Raw genomic sequence first — 20,360 nt, 5'->3', positions numbered from 1 at the left:
GTTTATATACAGGTAGCAGAGCCAGCGGTGCCAACACGAGCAGACAACCCGTAGTGAAGAGTTGCCGGACCAGCGCACGAGCGTGTGCGAGGGGCGTGAATCCCGCAGTCGCGGCAGTGCTGGCGGCAAGAGGCAGGGCCGTTTCCGTCGGTAGGATGGCTGCGTCAAAGTCGAGGGCGGCTGCCGCCGGCCATAAGGAGACGGTGGTCAGAGCCGCGACCCCGAGCCCCAGGAAGAGGGGCGCGGCCACCCGAGCGGCTCCCGCCAGATCCGCTCCCGTGAGACCTGCTCCCGTCAGGTCTGCTTCCACCAGGGGTGCTCCCGCCAGAGCGGCTCACGCCAGAGCTGCTCCTGTGAGAGCCGCAGTCGCCAGTACTTCCCCCGCCAGAGCTGCTCCCTCCAGAACGAGATCTGTTCCCGCCAAGGTGGAGAAAGCCCGCTCGTCCAGGGGTTCGGCTGCAGGTGAGGCGAGCGCTTCCTTTTATCGAGTTAATAACGTACGCCTCTGTCAAAACTGCGACACCTGGAAGAGGAGGAAATAGTGAAGGAAGGAGAATGCACGGTTAGAGGTACAGATGGTCCGTGGGGTACGTCGTTGTTGTGGTCTTCAGTCCTGAGACTGGTTTGATGCAGCTCTCCATGCTACTCTATCCTGATCAAGCTTCATCATCTCCCAGTACCTACTGCAACCTACATCCTTCTGATACTGCTCACTGTATTCATCTCTTGGTCTCCCTCTACAATTTTTACCCTTTCCTTAATCTTTCTTCTAAGGTAAGTCGTAAGGTCAGTATTGCCTCACGTATTCCAATATTTCTACGGAATCCAAACTGATCTTCCCTGAGGTCGGCTTCTACCAGTTTTTCAATTCATCTGTAAAGAATTCGAGTTAGTATCTTCCAGCTGTAACTTATTAAACTGATAGTTCTACCAGTTTTTCCATTCATCTGTAAAGAATTCGAGTTAGTATCTTCCAGCTGTAACTTATTAAACTGATAGTTCGGTAATTTTCATCACATCTGTCAACACCTGCTTTTTTTGGGATTGGGATTATTATATTCTTCTTGAAGTCTGAGGGAATTTCGCCTGTCTCACACATCTTGCTCACCAGATGGTAGACTTTTGTCAGGATTGGCTCTCCCAAGGCCGGCAGTAGTTCCAATGGAATGTTGTCTACTCCCAGGGCCTTGTTTCGACTTAGGTCTTTCAATGCACTATTAAACTCTTCATGCAGTATCGTATCTCCCATTTCATCTTCATCTACATCCTCTTCCATTTCCATAATATTGTCCTCAAGTACATCACCCTTGTATAGACCTGTACTGACAGTATTATTTCTTCTAAATGCTTGCCCGTGTAGAGCTCTCACTTCTGTCATTCATTTCTGGCCGAGCCCTGCGTATAACACAAATACGGACAGAATCGACGATGACAGGTAGGCGGAGTACCTCAGTGAGCTCAGATACGGGTACGTCGTTCCGATCTGCACCGACCCTGTGCCGGAAGAAGTCAGTCGTAATGGCAGTGACCGAGTCTCTCGGTAACCGCCAGCCGGGTATTGTCAGTAGCCGAAAGGTCTGGGTGACGTGCTGGCCGGGACAGCAATCCGATTCCCTCCTTACTGAGGTAGGTCAGACCGCAGAGTTATTCATTATCTTGTTGAAAAATAACATCACAGAGACCTCAAAGATACTGCGTACTCACTGGTTTCAACACAACAGAAAACTGAGGAGTATCATATCAAATTGTATTATATCCCAAAAACACAATTTTACAGGAGAAGCAAAAAACTGATTACTTTTAAACAGGTAAATTTTTCACAGTTTGTAAAATATGACACTGTTGACAACATATGGAAGTTTGGGTCCGGCTGTGAGTTGCGCACGGATACCCAAACGGTAAGGCGATTGCTCGCAAAAAGTGGGAAATCTGGCCCCGTATCCCAGTCGGGCACAAATTTTTGTTGATGTCATTCCATTCTGCAGCTGATGATAGTCCTTATTCATAACTGCAAATTCATTTGATGAGTCTGTATGTATAGTGATGTAGATATATAAAACATGTTTGCAGTGCTTGTATGTATGTACATAATGATTGTTTTTCTATTATTTTGCTGTCGAATCTGAAAGCGTGCATTATTTTTTCTAATTACGTTTAAAAAATCTCGATTAATTGCATTTGTAAAGAAGTAGAGTTTTTGAGGGTTTCTGTGGCTCACCTAGTACTGGCTGTGAGATTTTACCGTCCATTTTAATGTGTACATTTTTTATCCACTCCCCACTACGATGACTATTAACTGCGATAAGAGATCATTGTCAAGTACAGTCTCAGCAAAAAAAGAATCATTTTGCACGTTAAGGTAAAGGTACAACCTCTAAATCGCAGCGTTGTTGTGAGCCTTTGAGCATCTCGGAAGCTACTGTTACAAATCAGTTACCTCACGGGCAGCTCCGGGCAGACGCCCTGTAGTGTGAATTCCACTGACCCCGAACCACTGTCATTTGCGACTTCATTGTTTCCGACTGAGAGCTCATTAGAGGGCAGGGTGGAGGTCGTTTGTGTTTTTTAGTGTCACCAGATCCGTCTCCGGTCCAGCACGTACGGGACACGGTCGACGTGTTTGTGGATGACGCCGGAGTTGCCTTCCGACAGTCACTGTATTGACTGATACAGTGCAACGAGCATGTAACTCCATCCCACAAACTAATATCCAGCACTTGTACAATGTGATACACGCATGTTTAGCAATTACACTGATTATTAATATACCAGCATTTCACATTTGTTATTTCATTAACCTGTGATTCTGATATGTTAATCGCTGAAATAAGTTACCTACACATATGTATTCCTGAAATTTCATAACTGTGCATTAATTATTTTATGTTGGTGTGATTTTTTTCTGACAGTATATATTTTACAAAATGACATGAAAGTAAAATTAAGAGAGATCATAGCTCACATGTAGGTATACGAACTGTCTTTCTTCCCACAAATCATTGGCAGCTGGAACATGAAAATGGGGGAGTGATATTAGTCCACAGCTACCCTCCCCCACACATTGTAGAGTGGTTTGTGGAGTACAGATATATTAGTACTACTGTTATTCCATCCTGGAATGTTCATTCTTTGAAACATTGTAAATCAGGATAAACGATCATCACATGATTGGTTTGCTTGCTTCAGTTTTATTTATATTACATATGTAGCTGTAATATACATAGGCCATTGCTCACTGAAGATAAATTTGTGGTTCTCCCAATAAAGCAGGGAAAAATGTGAAAAGAAAAGCCCCCCACCTCCCCCACCATGGTATATCTTCTGTTAGGAATTTCCTAGTCTGATCACAAAAGTCTGTGTCATTGTTAGCTGAATTCTGGACACCATTAGAAAAATACTGACATAACTGAAATATAAGAATACTGTTCTGGTTGTAAATCTGAAATGACAAGAGTTATCAGTAATAATCTTGTCTGACAGTTTCGCGGAAAATAATTTTCACTTTTTGCAAAATTCCTTATCCAGAAGTCAAATCGTGTGTACTTATGAAGAAAATTGAAATTAGACCGACAGCCTTTTTGTCAGTATCATGATAAATTGAGGCCAAAATTCAGCGAAATCAATATACTTTCTGCAGCTTGTAAGAGGACAGTTTGAATGAAATGTTGAAAACAATTCCCTGAGAAATTCTTTTCACCCTTTACCATTTTCCCAGATTGTGTTATGTCTATTACAAAAATAGTTAAAGTAAAATAGCCCACCTCCAGTTTCCAGACCTACTTTGCCTTAACTTCCTGTAGACAGAGGTAAAGATGTAGAAGTAGTAATCAACTCATACTTACTTCTGGCTTTGTTGTACATTATCTGATTTGGATAGCTATTGGTGTACAGTGATATTGGTTGTGTCCACCGTTTGCTCACTTTCAGTGACATGTGAGAATGTTTGTGGAGGAATGATAGCCCATTGTTCCTCTAGAGCAGGAACTAGAGAAGTTATTAATGGGAGAAGTTGCAGTGAAGTCGACATACTGACTCGTGCTGGTGTTCAATTAGGTTCGTGCCAGGACTGTGGACAGGCCAGTCCATTTCAGGAATGTTACTGCCCACAAATCATTGCCCCACAAATGTTGCTCTGTGACAAGGCGCATTCTCATGCTGAACAGTCATCATGTTAGTATGATTGCTCTACTGTACAGAGTGCACATTGCTGTAAAATGTGGTCATATCCTTCCATATTTAGTTTTTTTCTTAGGCACAGTAAGGGGACCACAGGCTAACTGTGAAAAAGCATCCCCATACTGTAACACCACCTTCTCTGTACTTCACAATTGTCATAACAAACTATGGTAGGTAACAAAGTCAGCATTGCAAAACATCCCAAAGGTGTTCCATAGGATTCATTTCAGGACTCTGTGCAAGCCATTCCATTACACGGATGTTATTGTCATGTAACCACTCCGCCATAGGCCGTGCATTATGAACTGGTGATTGATCATGTTGAAAGCTGCAATCAGCATCCTCGATTGCTCTTCAACAGTGGGAAGTAAGAAGGTGCTTAAAACATCACTGTAGGCCTGTGCTGTGATAATGCCATGCAAAGCAACAAGGGGAGCAAGCCCCCTCCATGAAAAACACAACCACACCATAACACCACCGCCTCCAAATTTTACTGTTAGCACAACACATGCTGGCAGATGACATTCATCATACCGCACACACTGCCATCGGATCACCACATTGTGTACCATGATTCTTCACTCCACAGTTTTTTCCACTGTTGAATCGTCCAATGTTTACGATCCTTACCCTGAGCGAGGCATCGTTTGGTGTTTACCGGCATGATGTGTGGCTTACGAGCAGCCGCTCAACCATGATATCCAAGTTTTCTCACCTTCCGCCTAACTGTCATAGTACTTGCAGTGCATCCTGATGCAGTTTGGAATTCCTGTGTGATGGTCTGTATATATGTCTGCCTATTACACATGTCGACCCTCTTCAACTGTTGGCTCTCTCTTTCGGTCAACAGACAAGGTCGGCCTGTAAGCTTTTGTGCTTTACGTGTCCCTTCACATTTCCACTTCACTATCACATTGGAATCTGTGGACCTAGGGATATTCAGGAGTGTGGAAATCTCGCGTACAGATATGACACAAGTGATACCCAATCAGCTGACAACATTCAATGTCCACGAATTCCACGGAGTGCCCCATTCTACTCTCTCACGATGTCCAATAACTACTGAGGTCGCTGATATGGAGTACCTGGCGGTAGGTGACGGCACAATGCACCTAAAATGAAAAACTTATGTTTTTGGGCATGTCCAGGTACTTATGATAACATAGTGTATGTTCTGAGTCATTGAGCCTCTACTGACAACACAATACTCCATGCCTCCTTGTATGCTAGTGGATCCGTCTCTCGTGACATCGAGTGGTCAGTTCAACATTATGTGGGGTGTCCGGACACATTTGATCAGCTGGTGCATATTAATATGTTCTAGCATTCATAGATTGCATTACTGACACTCCACCACAACTGTAAAATTACAAAATTGTGGTTGGTTGGCAGTTCTTTGACTAAACATGACTGATCAGCATTAAACATAGCAGTTGCAGGGACAAGTGCATACATAGTCATCACACCAGTTATGGATTTCTGTGTGGTAGTACTGATGAACGACATTTGCTCTACATGTTCGCTTGTAGCTTCCTACATTTCTTGAATTTCTTTCACCAGCTTGGCTGAGAAAGCCTGGAAATCAGCAAATGTTTATCTTGCAACCTCCTGGTGGCAGATTAAAACTGTATGCTGAACTGAGACTTGACCAGGTGCCTTTGCCTTTTGCAAGTAAATGTCTATCAACAGAGCTGCTTGAACACAACACAGCTTTACTTCTGGCAGTACATCTCTTCTACTTTCCAAACTACATGGGAACACTCTCCCATCTGTGTGTCTGTCTCATGATTTGTGCCTAGATAGTTCAGTCAGTAGGCCATGTAGTTGTGAAGGCAAAGGTTCTGGATTTGAGTCCCAGTACAATGTGCAGTTTTAATCTGCCAGGAAGTTTCTATTCAGTACACACTCCACTGTGAATTCTTAGTGGAATTATGTTATAGAACGTTTTGTCAGTGCTCGGAGGAATATGGATGTATTAAAAACTGAAATATGCAATATCAACATTCCACAATAATATTTAATTTATGGCTTGCTGTTAATGGCATTCAGCTTTCTATGGTACCTTAGACAACTTAAGAATAGATATATAATTTGTACATCATCAGCAAGAGTTTATATCTGCAAAGAGATTGGTTTGCCAAAGGTATGTGACTTTTTATGACAGTAAATGTGAAAAACACAAGCATTATGAACTCAAAGAAACCAGGAACTAATAAACGCTATATATTACGCATTACTTAAAGATTAAAAGTATAAGATGTCTCAAGAAGTAGGGTACAGGTTTGACGTGCTGTAACAGCCAAAGTAATTAAGATACTCTCACCGTGTCTGGCTTATGTGATACACTCTCTAACAAAGCTTTTATGCCATTCAATCAATTCAACTTTTGTCTGTTTCTTGACACACGCGACATCCAGTCTGTATTTGAGCTCTGCCTATACTCGGCACAATGTATCCACATCAGTTGTGGCAATGGCGGCTTTCACTCGGTTCTTTAAATGAGTAGTGTGGTTGACACATGTTTGGTAGACTGCCCTTGACATACCCCCATACAAAGAAGTCCATCTGTGTATTGTCAGACATCCTATGAGGCCAGGGAATTGGACCACCCCGTCAATCGAATGATCTGGAAATTATAATGTCTCACACAGTCTAAGCTTCACATTAACACTTCCTGCTTACCTAAAATTCCTGTAGCACTGGTGTGAGGATGGGTGCTTCCTTTGAACCTGCATGTCCAATTTGGTCTAAATAAACCATTCCATGCACTGAGCCTTTTCTTGAACGGTTGTCATATAATTCATTCACAACCATCTGGAACACACACAAACAAAATGTTGAGAGTTGGCTGTCACATAAGCCAAACATGGTGTGAATATCTTAATTAGGTTGGGTGCTGTGATATATTGAAGTTGTAGTGTACCTTTTGAGACGCCCTGTATAACAATGTAGAGGACAAAATAGTACACAAGGGAGTACTGCCACAAACTTCTATGTCATAGGACAAAATAAGTGATGAATGTGATGAACAGGCAAGAGAGTGGGTTGGGCGGAGAACTGTTAGACTCTTTACAACAAGCTCATTATCTTTTTTCGAGAAAAATATTAACTGTTTGCTGCTACTTTGGTAAGGATGAATAATGGAACTGTTTTTGTTCAATAAATATTACATCAGGATTCTGTGACTGGTGTTCATTGATAGCCAGAATTTTGAGCCTTCATTTGCTCTGTGGAGAACATCATTGCCTGTTCATGGTATTCACCAATTATTCTCTGCATTTAACATATGAGGGTTGCCCAGAAAGTAATGCACCACATTTTTTTCTTGAACAGCTATTCTCTGAGCACAATCAAAAATAAACACACAAGGAAGAAAGATGTTTCGTCTAGCAAGATAGAAGGGCATCTATGCCCTGTCGGTATGCAATGCGTGCTTGCGATGCACCAATTGCGACGGATTATACATCGCTGCTGCAATGCAATTTCTTTTATAATTTTTGTTCACCTACCTCTTTACAGCAGTAGATCTTTGCACGTAAACTCCTGACTGCAGCTACTTACGAGATCACAGAAAAGCAGTGTTGAGGAAACTGTAACCTCATAGCTACATGCCGGAGACCACTATAAGTAAAATTTGCTGAAAATTTTCTGTGTAATTTAAAGAAATTATTCGGAAAGGGGTTGTCACCCGTATTTTAAACATGAAGTTCAAATTTAAACCTTCAATAGGTCTTTATTGCCGTTAAGCAAGATCATCAGCCCACATTTACGAAAATTACTAAAGTTTCTGCTCACAGTTATCGCCATACCTAAAACAGCCAGAACTTTTACCTTCCCAAATTCCAAAACAAATTACTTGTAACACAGTCAATGATTGGCCAATGACATCTGCACACGATTTTCAGTGGTTCTCTTCAGTAAAAGTTTATGCTCGCCATAAAATACTCAGTAAGAATATACTCAGTACCGCCATGCTATATAATTCAAAGTTCACTCGCGATTTTCGTCAGAACGAATTATCACAACACTCTAAAGTTTTAATAAACAGTTTCTGGTCACTACCCGATACCATTAACACTGGACCATAACGCGGAATTCATCCCAAGACTTCATCTTACACATAATGCGAAAAGTCACATCCAGCATAACCGCCTCCAATCAAAGCTAGCTCGCGACTCCCCCTCACTCTCCCACACTCAAAACTATATCTCCTCACTAAGCGGCCAACTGTCTCACTTCTCATTGGCTGTTAGCAGTTACGACCAATGAGAACTCACTTCTAGGGCGCGTCTCGCGCCAAAATCTAGCAAGCACCAACCACTTCTCTAGGCTCATTGATATCATCAAATTAAGTAACACAAAACTATCTAATTAAATAAACAAAACAAAATGAACTATAAGCTTTACTCTACATCTGGAAATTTATTATGTAGTCGTGAATGTTCTGGCTGTATTATACATAAGCATACATTCTTGGACATCCGACATTCACCAGTAGGGGAACCAACTAGAGGATTCGTTCCCACGTTACAGAGTTGGAACACTTGCAAGTTCCTGTAGAGAATTACATGAATGATTTTTAATAATGCCGAACTTCCCACATGCTCTCATGCACGCATTCTCATTTACATGCACCTTAACACACAATACACATATTTACTTAGAATTCTTGAAATTAGAAATTATTGTAATAGAAAAGTCACAGAGGTTTTCTGAAACTAAAACTTTCCAAATTCATGTATGAACAGTGAAAGCGTTATCATATCATCGTACATAGTCACTGAAGCTGAACTATTACATCACTGTATTTATTTACATTATTGACTGTCGAAAAATTACTTTTTTTTTTACTAACTTCCAAAATATAACTATTTTTGATCTCAGACTTTGACATATTGTTTGTTTTCACAACAGAAGGATGTACATCAAATATCATATAATATAAGTGGCCTGCCAGCGCTACTCCACTGCTTTCACACGCGCAGCTGCAACAGATGGTCGTGACGTCAGTCTGCAGGACACAATTCGTCTGTTACTGACCGTATAATACTCTACCGGCTTACATTGCAGCCCACATACATTCTGAAGTAAAGCTTTTAATAGATAATGGGTGATCGCGCACTAGTTGCGACACAACAGGTACCACTCGTTGTTCAAGTCATGAAGCGATTCCTCAACTGTGTGAATCCCCTGTTGATTGTCCTCAAAATGTCCACCATAAATGGCATCCTTTGATGGCTCAAAAAAGTGGAAGTCTGAGGTAGCTATGTCACGGTAAAAGAGGTTGGCGGGGTAGTGGGTAAACTCTGTCCAACCCTGTTTGGTGATGTGTTCTGGAGTCCTCAAACATGTACGAGGCTGATCATTATAATGTTGAATCGATTGATCACCGGGGGTGTTATGCCACTGAAGTCACCGAAAGCAGTTCTCGGGTGTGGTCAATGTATTCACATAAGTTTCAGAATTAGCGGTGCTGCCTTTTGGCATCACATCAGTGAGTATGACACCCTCACAATCCCAAAACACAGTGATCTGAAGCAATTGCTTTGAATTTTTTCATCTGTTCAGCATTGGGATGATGCCGTTCCACTGAGAGTCTTTTGTTTTGCACTGTTCTTGACCTGTCACTTTCTTGGACAAAAAAAAAGGCTTCCTCATCAGCTTCAAAACATTGCAGTAACTCAGAAGAAAGGAATTGTTTTCTTTTATTCTCTTGAGAGATTTGTGTTCTAATGTAAGACAGTGCTGAACCCATTATGCACACACATTGTAATCAAGAGCACGGATGATTGCATCCACACTTCCTTTGCCAAATGACAACCTCGGTGCTCACTACCGATTCACTGTGCATCGGTCCTTGTGAGTGCGTACACTGGCAAGCTGCAACTTGTCAGCCGTGGATGGCCTCCCAGAATGCTGCAAATCTTACAGCTCCGCTGAACTGCATTCTTGTAATATCCTCACTCTGTTTCACTGACGACTAACCATACTTCTGCTGACTGCAGATGCTCCTTAAACTTCACACAATTTTTTTTGAATATTCCCAACAGTTTCTTTCTCTGCAGTGAGAAATTCAGTGACTGTGGACCACTCATAACTTACATCTACACAGACACCATTTTGAAACATTGCTGCAGCTTTACTGCCTTGCAAAAGAAACAGAAAATTAGTGTGTGCACCCTAGAAACTTGAAAAATGCGCATATAAAGTTTTGCATTCGTGCTGTTGCTGTTGGTTGAGAAAGAAGGTGGAGCAGTTACTTTCGGGATGACCCTCGTAGTAGTCTGTGCCAGTACTCACTTGTGTACTGCTTTGATATTTACATTCTTCTAACAAATATTTGAGTACAATGTAATATGGGGTTGGTTTGTTGATGGTTTCTTCATGTATTTAATTATGCTTGCATTTCTTGTATAGATATGTAGTCGTAAAAAGTCGCATATCTTCGTAAAAACAATTTTTGTACAGCTGTAATGTCCCACTGATGCGTGGACCTTCTGTTTAGTCTTTTGTGTTTTAGTTTTTAATAATCTTTCTGGAATGTTCCTCACACTTGCAATTCGGAGAAACCAGATTTGTCGATCTGTATCGGTCTCTCACGTGCAGTGAAGTGTACGCTTGTCTGGTTCACAGCTAATGTTACAGATCTTAAATATTATTTACACAGTCATATCACTAACAAACTTAAATTTTGTAGACATTACGTGACCTCCGATAAAAAGAGGTACAGTGTCAACATTATTCAGTTTACATTGAAACTGAATACTCACACATAAGTTTATCAGTAAAAATATTTCCTAGAATATCAGTCCTTGTGGATACTTCTGCTTTCATTACCATAAATGTTTGGTATGCAATTAAATCAAGTGGAGGGAAATCTTCCAAACTAGTATAAGGATTGATATTTCAGGAAATTTTTTTATTGGTAAATTTAAGTTTTTGCCGATATGACTGTGTATAACAGGGTTTAATATCTGTAGTCTCAGCTGAGAATCAGATAAGGGTACATCGAGAACTTGTAGGAGGAGGAGATGTAACAAATGGTTAAATAAACCACACTGATCTCGTCAAAAGCCAAGAAGCGATTTCTTCTTTCCTATTTTAGCCACCCTGGGCCCTTGCCTTAGTATCCGGTTCTCTGAGGATCTCTGTAAACTCAGTTATTACGTAATCTGTCATGAAGCGCGTTTGCGGCCTGTTGCCTTGGCTGTGGATCTTTCAGCTAATTTCTTTGCTCTTTCAATTTGGTATATCTTTCTTTCTTTCCTTCTTTCTTGCTTTGCATATTTGTTTCTTCCATTTTTACAATTCGTGCTTAAATTTTGTATACTGTAACTGGTGTTGCTCACTGCTGCAGTTAGTTTTATTCCCTCCCATTGTTTAATTAAAAATGCACAGCATGGTCTTTGTCAATGAGAACTTCTTTGGGAAGTTATTCCTATTCCTTAAACTTATTGTGCAGCTATCACCTCTCCAGCCACAATTCCCCAAATTGTCAGGGTTATTTTCTAATTCTTCTAGCATTTCCAGTATTTCTACGAAATTGCCAACATTGTTAATATGAGTATCCAAGAAATTAATCATCGACTCACTCAAAAAAGGGTTAGTGGCTAATTAGGTGTAGTCATGCAACATTAATTGGCTTCCATATTACTGTGAAACACTTGAAACTGTACAAAGTTATATGAAGCTGACACAATGAATATTAATTCAGTTTCATCTCCATTATACCCACACGAATTGTAGAGGTAGTTGCAAAGGGGTGGCTTGTGTACCTCCGTGATACAGACATCTGTACCGCTGGTGGAACCACTCCAGAGGGTATTACCAAATTATTGTTTGCTTGATTCTTCAGGATGTGTCATACCAGCTGATCCTTTCCTTTAGCCAACTTGTGCTATAAATTTCCTTTTTCCCAGCTTTCAGTAGTTATTTGATCTACCCATATAATCTTCAGCATTCTTCTGAAGCACCACATTTCAAAAGCCGTTCTCTTCTTTTCCGAACTGATAATTGTCTGTGTTTCATTCCATAAAAGGCTATATTCCATAGAGACATCTTCACAAAAGATTTCCTAACACAGAAATATATATTAGATGCTGAAAAATTTCTCCTTTTAAACTAATTCTCTCATCATTGTCTAATTTAATTCAATTACACTTCATTATCCTTGTTTTACCTTTAATCAGTCTTTGGAAATGTAATTTGCTAAATAAAAATAATATACTCATCAAGAGGCTGCAGGAAGAAATATATACAGTGTGTTTCACAGTCCATGTTTACACACTCTAGAGGGTGTAGGGGTGATCAAGTTTTTCATAGGAACCCACATCCATAAACGTCATCAGATGACACTGCAGAAGGGCAAAGCTATAGGCACCAGCACCTGTAAATGTATGTATACACAGGATGATTCCATAGTGATATTACAAACTTTTGAGGATGATGAAAAACGATAAATGTATCGATGTTAGATGAGAGTTCTTGTACTGGAAACAAATGAGTCAAAAGTTACAAGCAAAAATCGTTCTGATACCACTGACAGATGTGATCAAGTTTTTCATAGGAACCCACATCCATAAACGTCATCAGATGACACTGTACTAGTACTATTGTTGCTAAGAGTGTAGGGTAGGAAAGAAAAAATGTCTAGTAAACATGGGCTATAAAATCCGTAGCTTCCTCAGGCGTGACTGGATTGGAGACTTCCTTACCAATAGAACTCGACACATTGCTCGTTGTGGAAGAGAATTAACAGATTGTAAAGGTAATTTCTGGGCGTATCCCAAGGTATTGTGGTAGGACAGTTACTGTTTTTAGTTTATGTAACTGATCCTGCAGAAAGTGCCAGAAGCTCTTTAAGACTGTTGGCAGATGATACATACAGAAAGTAGCCATGCCAGAAGACAGTACCCATTTGCAGACTGACCTATGAATGATGCAGGCTCTGGCAGTTGACCCTGTATGTAAATAAATGTAACATATTGCACATACATAGGAAGAGGAACCACTACTGTAAAAGTACATTGTTGATGACAAATTGCTGGAAACAGTATCCTCTGTAAAATATCTATTATTAAATATCCAAAACAACCTTAAGTAGAATGACCACATGAAACAAATAGTAGGAAAAGCAGATACGAGACAGATTTATAGGAAGAACTTCAAGGAAATGTAATAGACCCACGAAGGAAGTGGCCTATAAGGTGCTTGTTCGACCGATTTTTTAGCATTGTTCATCAGTATGGGACTCTTACCAGGTAAGACTGATAGGAGAGATAGGGAAGATCCAATGAAGAGTGACACGTTTCATCTCAGGATCGTTTAGTCGGCACGAGAGCATTACAAAGGTGTTCGACAAACTCCACTGACACACATTACAAAAGAGGCATTGTGCACCACAGAGAGTTACACTCTTAAAATTTCGATTTTGCACTTTCCGTGAAGAGGTGGAAAACGTATACTGCCTCCCACATACTTTTTGTGAAATGACTGTGACAAGAAAATTCAAGAAAATAAGAGCTAATACAAAGGTTTATCAACAAACACTTTTCCCCCATGCGAGTGAAATAGGGAAGGGAATGGAACCACAACTACTCTCCACCACACACTATTATGTGGCTTGTGGAGTGCAATGTAGTTACAGATGTCATTAGTGGAAGCACTGACGACTATTGAATTAAGTATTTAAACACAAGGCTCACCACATCAATAAAAACACTTCTTAAAAAGCACAAGTGCAAGATGATAATTAAAGTGGGGGAGGGGTCAAATAAAATTACCAAAATAATTAAAAGAAGAATTATTAATGGGCATACAGCATTGCTCATTAAGAGACATTACAGGTCAAGAAAATCAGTTGCTCAAAGAAATATTTATACTTAGTAATTGAACAAATGGCTAAGGCACAATGATAAATGCATGCCACATTAAAACCAAAACAGTTTACTTAAATTTTACGCACAAATTTCACAAAGGAACAGAAGGCCTTGGCCATTAAGACCAGCTTTCAGCAACACTGACCAATCTCAAGTAAACAGAATTTCACTCATGTAAGACATACAGCATATTTGAATCGATGGCCGGCAGCTTGTGCGAACAAGCTTTACAGTAGACAAAGGTGCTTTAGGATTCACATGCAATTTGGTTAAAATACAGAAGTCCATTAGTAATTATTTTGAGATATCTTAAGCTTGTGGCAAAACCCGCCTCCATGGGCAGGCAAACTACCAGGTTTATAAACACAGTGCCCTTTAGGAGCAATGGCCAATCAAAACAACAGGTCCAAGGCACGAAGTTTCTGAGAACTTCACAGCAAATCGCTTAAAATGTAAAAGGTGCCTCAAGTGCCCGAACCAGACTTTTACTAAAAGGCTGTCTCTAGACTGAGTCGGTTGGATTTTATTAGGTGGGACTTAAAAGGAATCTCTTACATTGAATCATAAGGGAAATTAATTATAAATATAAAGGCCCCTTATCGGTCCACATAGTTGAAATGAGAGACACCAAAGTAAGGCAGGGGGTTAATCTCAGGGGTTACCAGTAAGCAAATGATGGTAGTAGCAGAATCGGCTACACCTGGTGGGCAGAAACAGTGAACAGACAAATCACAAAATAAAACAGGCAGCTAGTCTGGAAAAAAGCTAATTTAACAAGTAGTGTGTATTTACTAAATCAGCTGGCCAGCTGTCTTACCAAAAAAGATACCTTTCAGCAGGCGTATGAGGAATTTACATTGCCAAAAACGAACTGATAAATGGCACAAGACAAACTAAAGCACATGGTGAGGCACCTTCCTGGGTTCGCCCCTGAATTCAATAAAGTAAGTATTAAATAATGGATAATCTGTCCTGTAAAAGCAGAATTAAACACAATTCTAATAAAATAGAAAACAGCAGCCAATAAAATAGGGCTGGCAAGCATTGAAAACATAATATTCCAGGCAGTTAGCATATGGAAAAATCTGGCAGAAAGTGAGCTTACGAACACAAATAACTAAAACACGCTACCCAGTAACTTGGCGAGCAGGAAACAAAAACCAAATTATAATCCACATTCGCCAGAAATTGTGAATACGTGAAAATCAGCTGAACACAGCATGATATAAAAATATGAACGAGTTCCTTCCCCTGCAACAGAAAATCAGCGGAACAACCACAGATACCGCCTAGGCCCAAAAGAAACCAGGATGACGTGAGTCACTCATCAGTTAAGAACAGAATTACTGTCCTTTCAAAAGGCCTCACTGTACAGTCCACAATATAGGCACTCATTGTTTCCCAGAGCACGTTCGCTTCCGTAAGTGACAGAAGAGGTGACAGTTTGATTCCATCTAGTGTGATGACATCAATATCACTGTAGCGGACAGGCACTTAGCGCAGGGAGTGGCAACTGACCCTTAACATAGACAAATGTAATGTATTGCAAATACATAGAAAGAAGGATCCTTCATTGTATGATTATATGATAGCGGAACAAACACTGGTAGCAGTTACTTCTGTAAAATATCTGAGAGAATGCGTACGGAACGATGTGAAGTGTAATGATCATATAAAATTAATTTTTGCTAACGTGGGTGCCAGGTTTGTGATTCATTGGGAGAGCCCTTAGAAAATGTAGTCCATCAACAAAGGAGGTGGCTTACAAAACACTCGTTCAACCTATATTTGAGTATTGCTCATCAGCGTGGGATCCGTACCAGGTCAGGTTGACAGAGGAGATAGAGAAGATCCAAAGAAAAGCGGCGCGTTTCGTCACAGGGTTATTTGGTAAGCGTGATAGCGTTACGGAGATGTTAAGCAAACTCGAGTGGCAAACTCTGCAAAAGAGGCACTCTGAATCGCAGTGTATCTTGCTGTCCAGGTTTCGAGAGGGTGCGTTTTTGGATGAGGTATCGAATATAGTGAAGGGAGATGAAAATTTAATAGTCATGGCTGATTGGAATTAGAGTGTAGGAAAAGGGAGAGAAGGAAACGTAGTAGGTGGATATGGATTGGGGCTAAGAAATGAAAGAGGGAGCCGCTTGGTAGAACTTTGCATAGAGCACAACTTAATCATAGCTAACACTTGGTTTAAGAATCATGAAAGAAGGTTGTATACATGGAAGAACCCTGGAGATACTAAAAGGTATCAGATAGATTATATAATGGTAAGACAGAGATTTAGGAACCAGGTTTTAAACTGTAAGACATTTCCAGGGGCAGGTGTGGACTCTGACCACAATCTATTGGTTATGAACTGTAGATTAAAACTGAGGAAACTGCAAAAAGGTGGGAATTTAAGGAGATGGGATCTGGATAAACTGGCTAAACCAGAGGTTGTGCAGAGTTTCAGGGAGAGCATAAGGGAACAATTGACAGGAATGGGGGAAAGAAATACAGTAGAAGAAGAATGGGTAGCTTTGAGGGATGAAGTAGTGAAGGCAGCAGAGACCTTTGGAGAGAAGAGAACCACTTGTATGAATATCAAAAGCTCAGATGGAAACCCAATTCTAAGCAAAGAAGGGAAAGCAGAAAGGTGGAAGGAGTATATAGAGGGTCTATACTAGGACAATATTATGGAAATGGAAGAGGATGTAGATGAAGATGAAATGGGAGATACGATACTGCGTGAAGAGTATCACAGAGCACAGAAAGAACTGAGTCGAAACAAGGCCCCCGGAGTAGACAACATTCCATTAGAACTACTGACGGCCTTGTTAGAGCCAGTCCTGACAAAACTCTACCAGCTGGTGAGCAAGATGTGAGACAGGCGCAATTCCCTCAGACATCAAGAAGAATATAATAATTCCAATCCCAAAGAAAGCAGGTGTTGACACATGTGAAAATTACCGAACAATCAGTTTAATAAGCCACAGCTGCAAAATACTAACACGAATTCTTTACAGATGAATGGAAAAACTAACAGATGCCGACCTCGGGGAAGATCAGTTTGGATTCCGTAGAAATATTGGAACGTGAGGCAATACTGACCTTACGACTTACCTTAGAAGAATGATTAAGGAAAGGCAAACCTACGTTTCTAGCATTTGAGGACTTACAGAAAGCTTTTGACAATGTTGACTGGAATACTCTCTTTCAAATTCTAAAGGTGGCAGGGGTAAAATACAGGGAGCGAAAGGTTATTTGCAATTTGTACAGAAAGCAGATGGCAGTTATAAGAGTCGAGGGACATGAAAGGGAAGCAGTGGTTGGGAAGGGAGTGAGACAGGGTTGTAGCCTCTCACTGATGTTATTCAATCTGTATATTGAGCAAGCAGTAAAGGAAACAAAAGACAAATTCGGAGTAGGTATTAAAATACATGGAGAAGAAATAAAAACTTTGAGGTTCGCCGATGACATTGTAATTCTGTCTGAGACAGCAAAGGACTTGGAAGAGCAGTTGAACGGAATGGACAGTGTCTTGAAAGGTGGTTATAAAATGAACATCAACAAAAGCAAAATGAGGATAATGGAATGTAGTCAAATTAAGTCGGGTGATGCTGAGGGAATCAGATTAGGAAATGAGACACTTATAGTAGTAAAGGAGTTTTGCTATTTGGGGAGCAAAGCAACTGATGATGGTCGAAGTAGAGAGGATATAAAATGTAGTTTGGCAATGGCAAGGAAAGCGTTTCTGAAGAAGAGAAATTTGTTAACATCGAGTATAGATTTAAGCGTCAGGGAGTCGTTTCTGAAAGTGTTTGTATGGAGTGTAGCCATGTATGGAAGTGAAACGTGGTCGATAAATAGTTTGGACAAGAAGAGAATAGAAGCTTTCGAAATGTGGTGCTACAGAAGAATGCTGAATATTAGATGGGTAGATCGCATAACTAATGAGGAAGTATTGAATAGGATTGGGGAGGAGTTTGTGGCACAACTTGACCAGAAGAAGGGATCGATTGGTAGGACATGTTCTGAGGCATCAAGGGATCACCAATTTAGTATTGGAGGGCAGCGTGGAGGGTAAAAATCGTAGAGGGAAACCAAGAGATGAATACACCTAGCAGATTCAGAAGGATGTAGGTTGCAGTAGGTACTGGGAGATGAAGCAGCTTGCACAGGATAGAGTAGCATGGAGAGCTGCATCAAACCAGTCACAGGACTGAAGACCACAACAACAACAACATCGAATATATTGCTTCCCGCTACTTATACCTCCCGAGGAAATCACGAATGTAAAATTAGAGTGATTTGAGCGCGCATGGAGGCTTTCCGGCCGTCGTTCTTCGCGAGAACTTTACGCGACTGGAACAGGAAAGGGAGATAATGACAGTGGCACGTAAAGTGCTCTCCGCCACGCACCGTTGGTAGCTTGTGGAGTATAAATGTAGATTGGCCAGGCCACTGCCTTCCAGCTGTGTTCAGCCGAACTGAATGCTTGCACGTCCTAAGTAAAACCAGATTTCCAATTACCCCCACTGCTGCGAACAAGCCACTTCCCTTTTTGTTTGCCATGCACGCGCTTCCAATGGGCAGACACATTCGCAGGGCAGATACAGTCAATATCTGGGCACCGTGGATGTCATGTACCTATAGCCCGTACACGCCTTGTAGTCTCCTTGTGCACTCTTTACACCCCACACTTCCGTCCAATACTAAACTGACGATTCCTCGATGTCTCAAAATGTGCCCATTCAACCGATCCCTTCCTTGACTCAAGTTTGTTACATATTTCTTTTCTCTCAAGTTCTGTTCAGTACTTCCTCATTAGTTTCGTGATCTATTTATCTAATCTTCAGTACTTTTCTGTAGCATCACATTTCAAAAGGTTCTATTCTCTTCTTGTCTGAACTGCAGATTGTCTTCGTTTCACTTCTGAACAAAGCTGCCCATCAGGAAGATGATTTCAAAAAATTCTTGCTAACATTGAAATTTGCATTCAAAATTGACAAAATTTCTCTTCTTCAGGGATGGTAACCTCACAATTGCCATTCTACACTTGTATCCTCTCAACTTCAGCCATCATCAGTTGTTTTACTGTCGAAGTATGTAAATTCATTTTCTACCTCAAGTGTCTTATTTCCTCCTGTAATTCCTTTGGTATCGCGTGATTTAATTTTCCCGTATTCCATTATCCTTGTTTTGCTTTTGTTGATGTTGATCTTGTATCCTCCTTTCAAGACACTGTCAGTTCAGTTCAGGTGCTCTTCCAAGTCCTTTGCTATGTCTGACAGAATCACTGAGTCATGAGCAAACCTCAAAGCTTTTGTTTTTTTTGCTCCCTGAACTCCAATTCCTTCTCCAAATATCACTATGCCTTCCATTACTGCTTGCTCAGTGTGCAGAATAATATCGGGGATAGGGTACAATCACTGCTTCCCTTTCATGCTCTTTAACTCTTATAACTGTCACTTGGTTTCTGTACAAGTTGTATGTAGGCTTTTACTCCGTGTTATTTAGCCATGCTACTTACAGAATTTCAAAGAGTGTATTCCAGTCAGTATTGTCAAATGCTTTCTCTAAGTCTACAGAAGCTATGAGCAAAGGCTTGCCATTCTTTAACACATGTTCTAAGAAAAGTCATAGAGTCGGTATTGCCTCGTGTGTTCTAGCATTTCTGTGGAACTGAAACTGATTTTCCAAGAGGTCGGCTTCTATCAGTTTTTATGTTTTTCTGTAAATAACTCTTGTCAGTATTTTACAACCTCGACTTACTAACTGATTGTTGAAACTGGATAGATTAAAAATACCTATTCACGAGGTGGTGCTAGGAGAACACACTTACAAAGGTGTAAAAGTTTTCAAGCTTCCAGAGCCAGTGGCTTCTTTCTATGGCAAAAGAGTTGAAGGGGAAGGCAGAGGAATGAAGGAAAAGGACTGGTGAGATTTAGGAAAAGGGTAGAGTTAAGAAAAGTCAGTCACCCCAGTTCAGGAAAGACTTACCAGATGGTGTGAGAAAGAAAAACTGATTGTCTGCAGTCACCCACAATCAGTCTCCACCACGTGACTTATCCAAACTCTACCCCTTTTCCTAAACTTCACCGGTCATTTTCCTTGAGCCCCCTTCCCTCCCCTTTAACCCTTTTGCCTGGAGAAGGAGTCACTGGCTCTGAAAGTTTTCGGACTGCAATATGTTTATAAGTGTGTTCTCGTGCCATCACGTTCAGTGAGTACATATTTTTATCTATACACTGTATTTTCAAAAAATGATTATTTTTGTTGATATAAACTGACAGTTACGTAATATTCACATCTGTCAAGCAT

General features: G+C 40.7%; 1 protein-coding gene across 3 annotated transcripts in view; it reads left to right on the top strand.

The window, feature by feature from the left end:
* Positions 1-20,360, top strand: part of LOC126295471 (treacle protein-like) — a 270,716-nt gene that overhangs the window by 202,955 nt on the left and 47,401 nt on the right. For all 3 annotated transcript variants that reach the window (XM_049988006.1, XM_049988007.1, XM_049988008.1), the window contains one exon: positions 13-462. In XM_049988006.1, the coding sequence (XP_049843963.1) occupies positions 13-462 (450 nt within the window). The remainder of the gene's footprint in view (positions 1-12; positions 463-20,360) is intronic.

The sequence above is a fragment of the Schistocerca gregaria genome, chromosome 11, assembly GCF_023897955.1.
Source record: "Schistocerca gregaria isolate iqSchGreg1 chromosome 11, iqSchGreg1.2, whole genome shotgun sequence".
NCBI lineage: Eukaryota > Metazoa > Arthropoda > Insecta > Orthoptera > Acrididae > Schistocerca > Schistocerca gregaria.
This window is presented reverse-complemented; position numbering and strand designations above follow the sequence as displayed.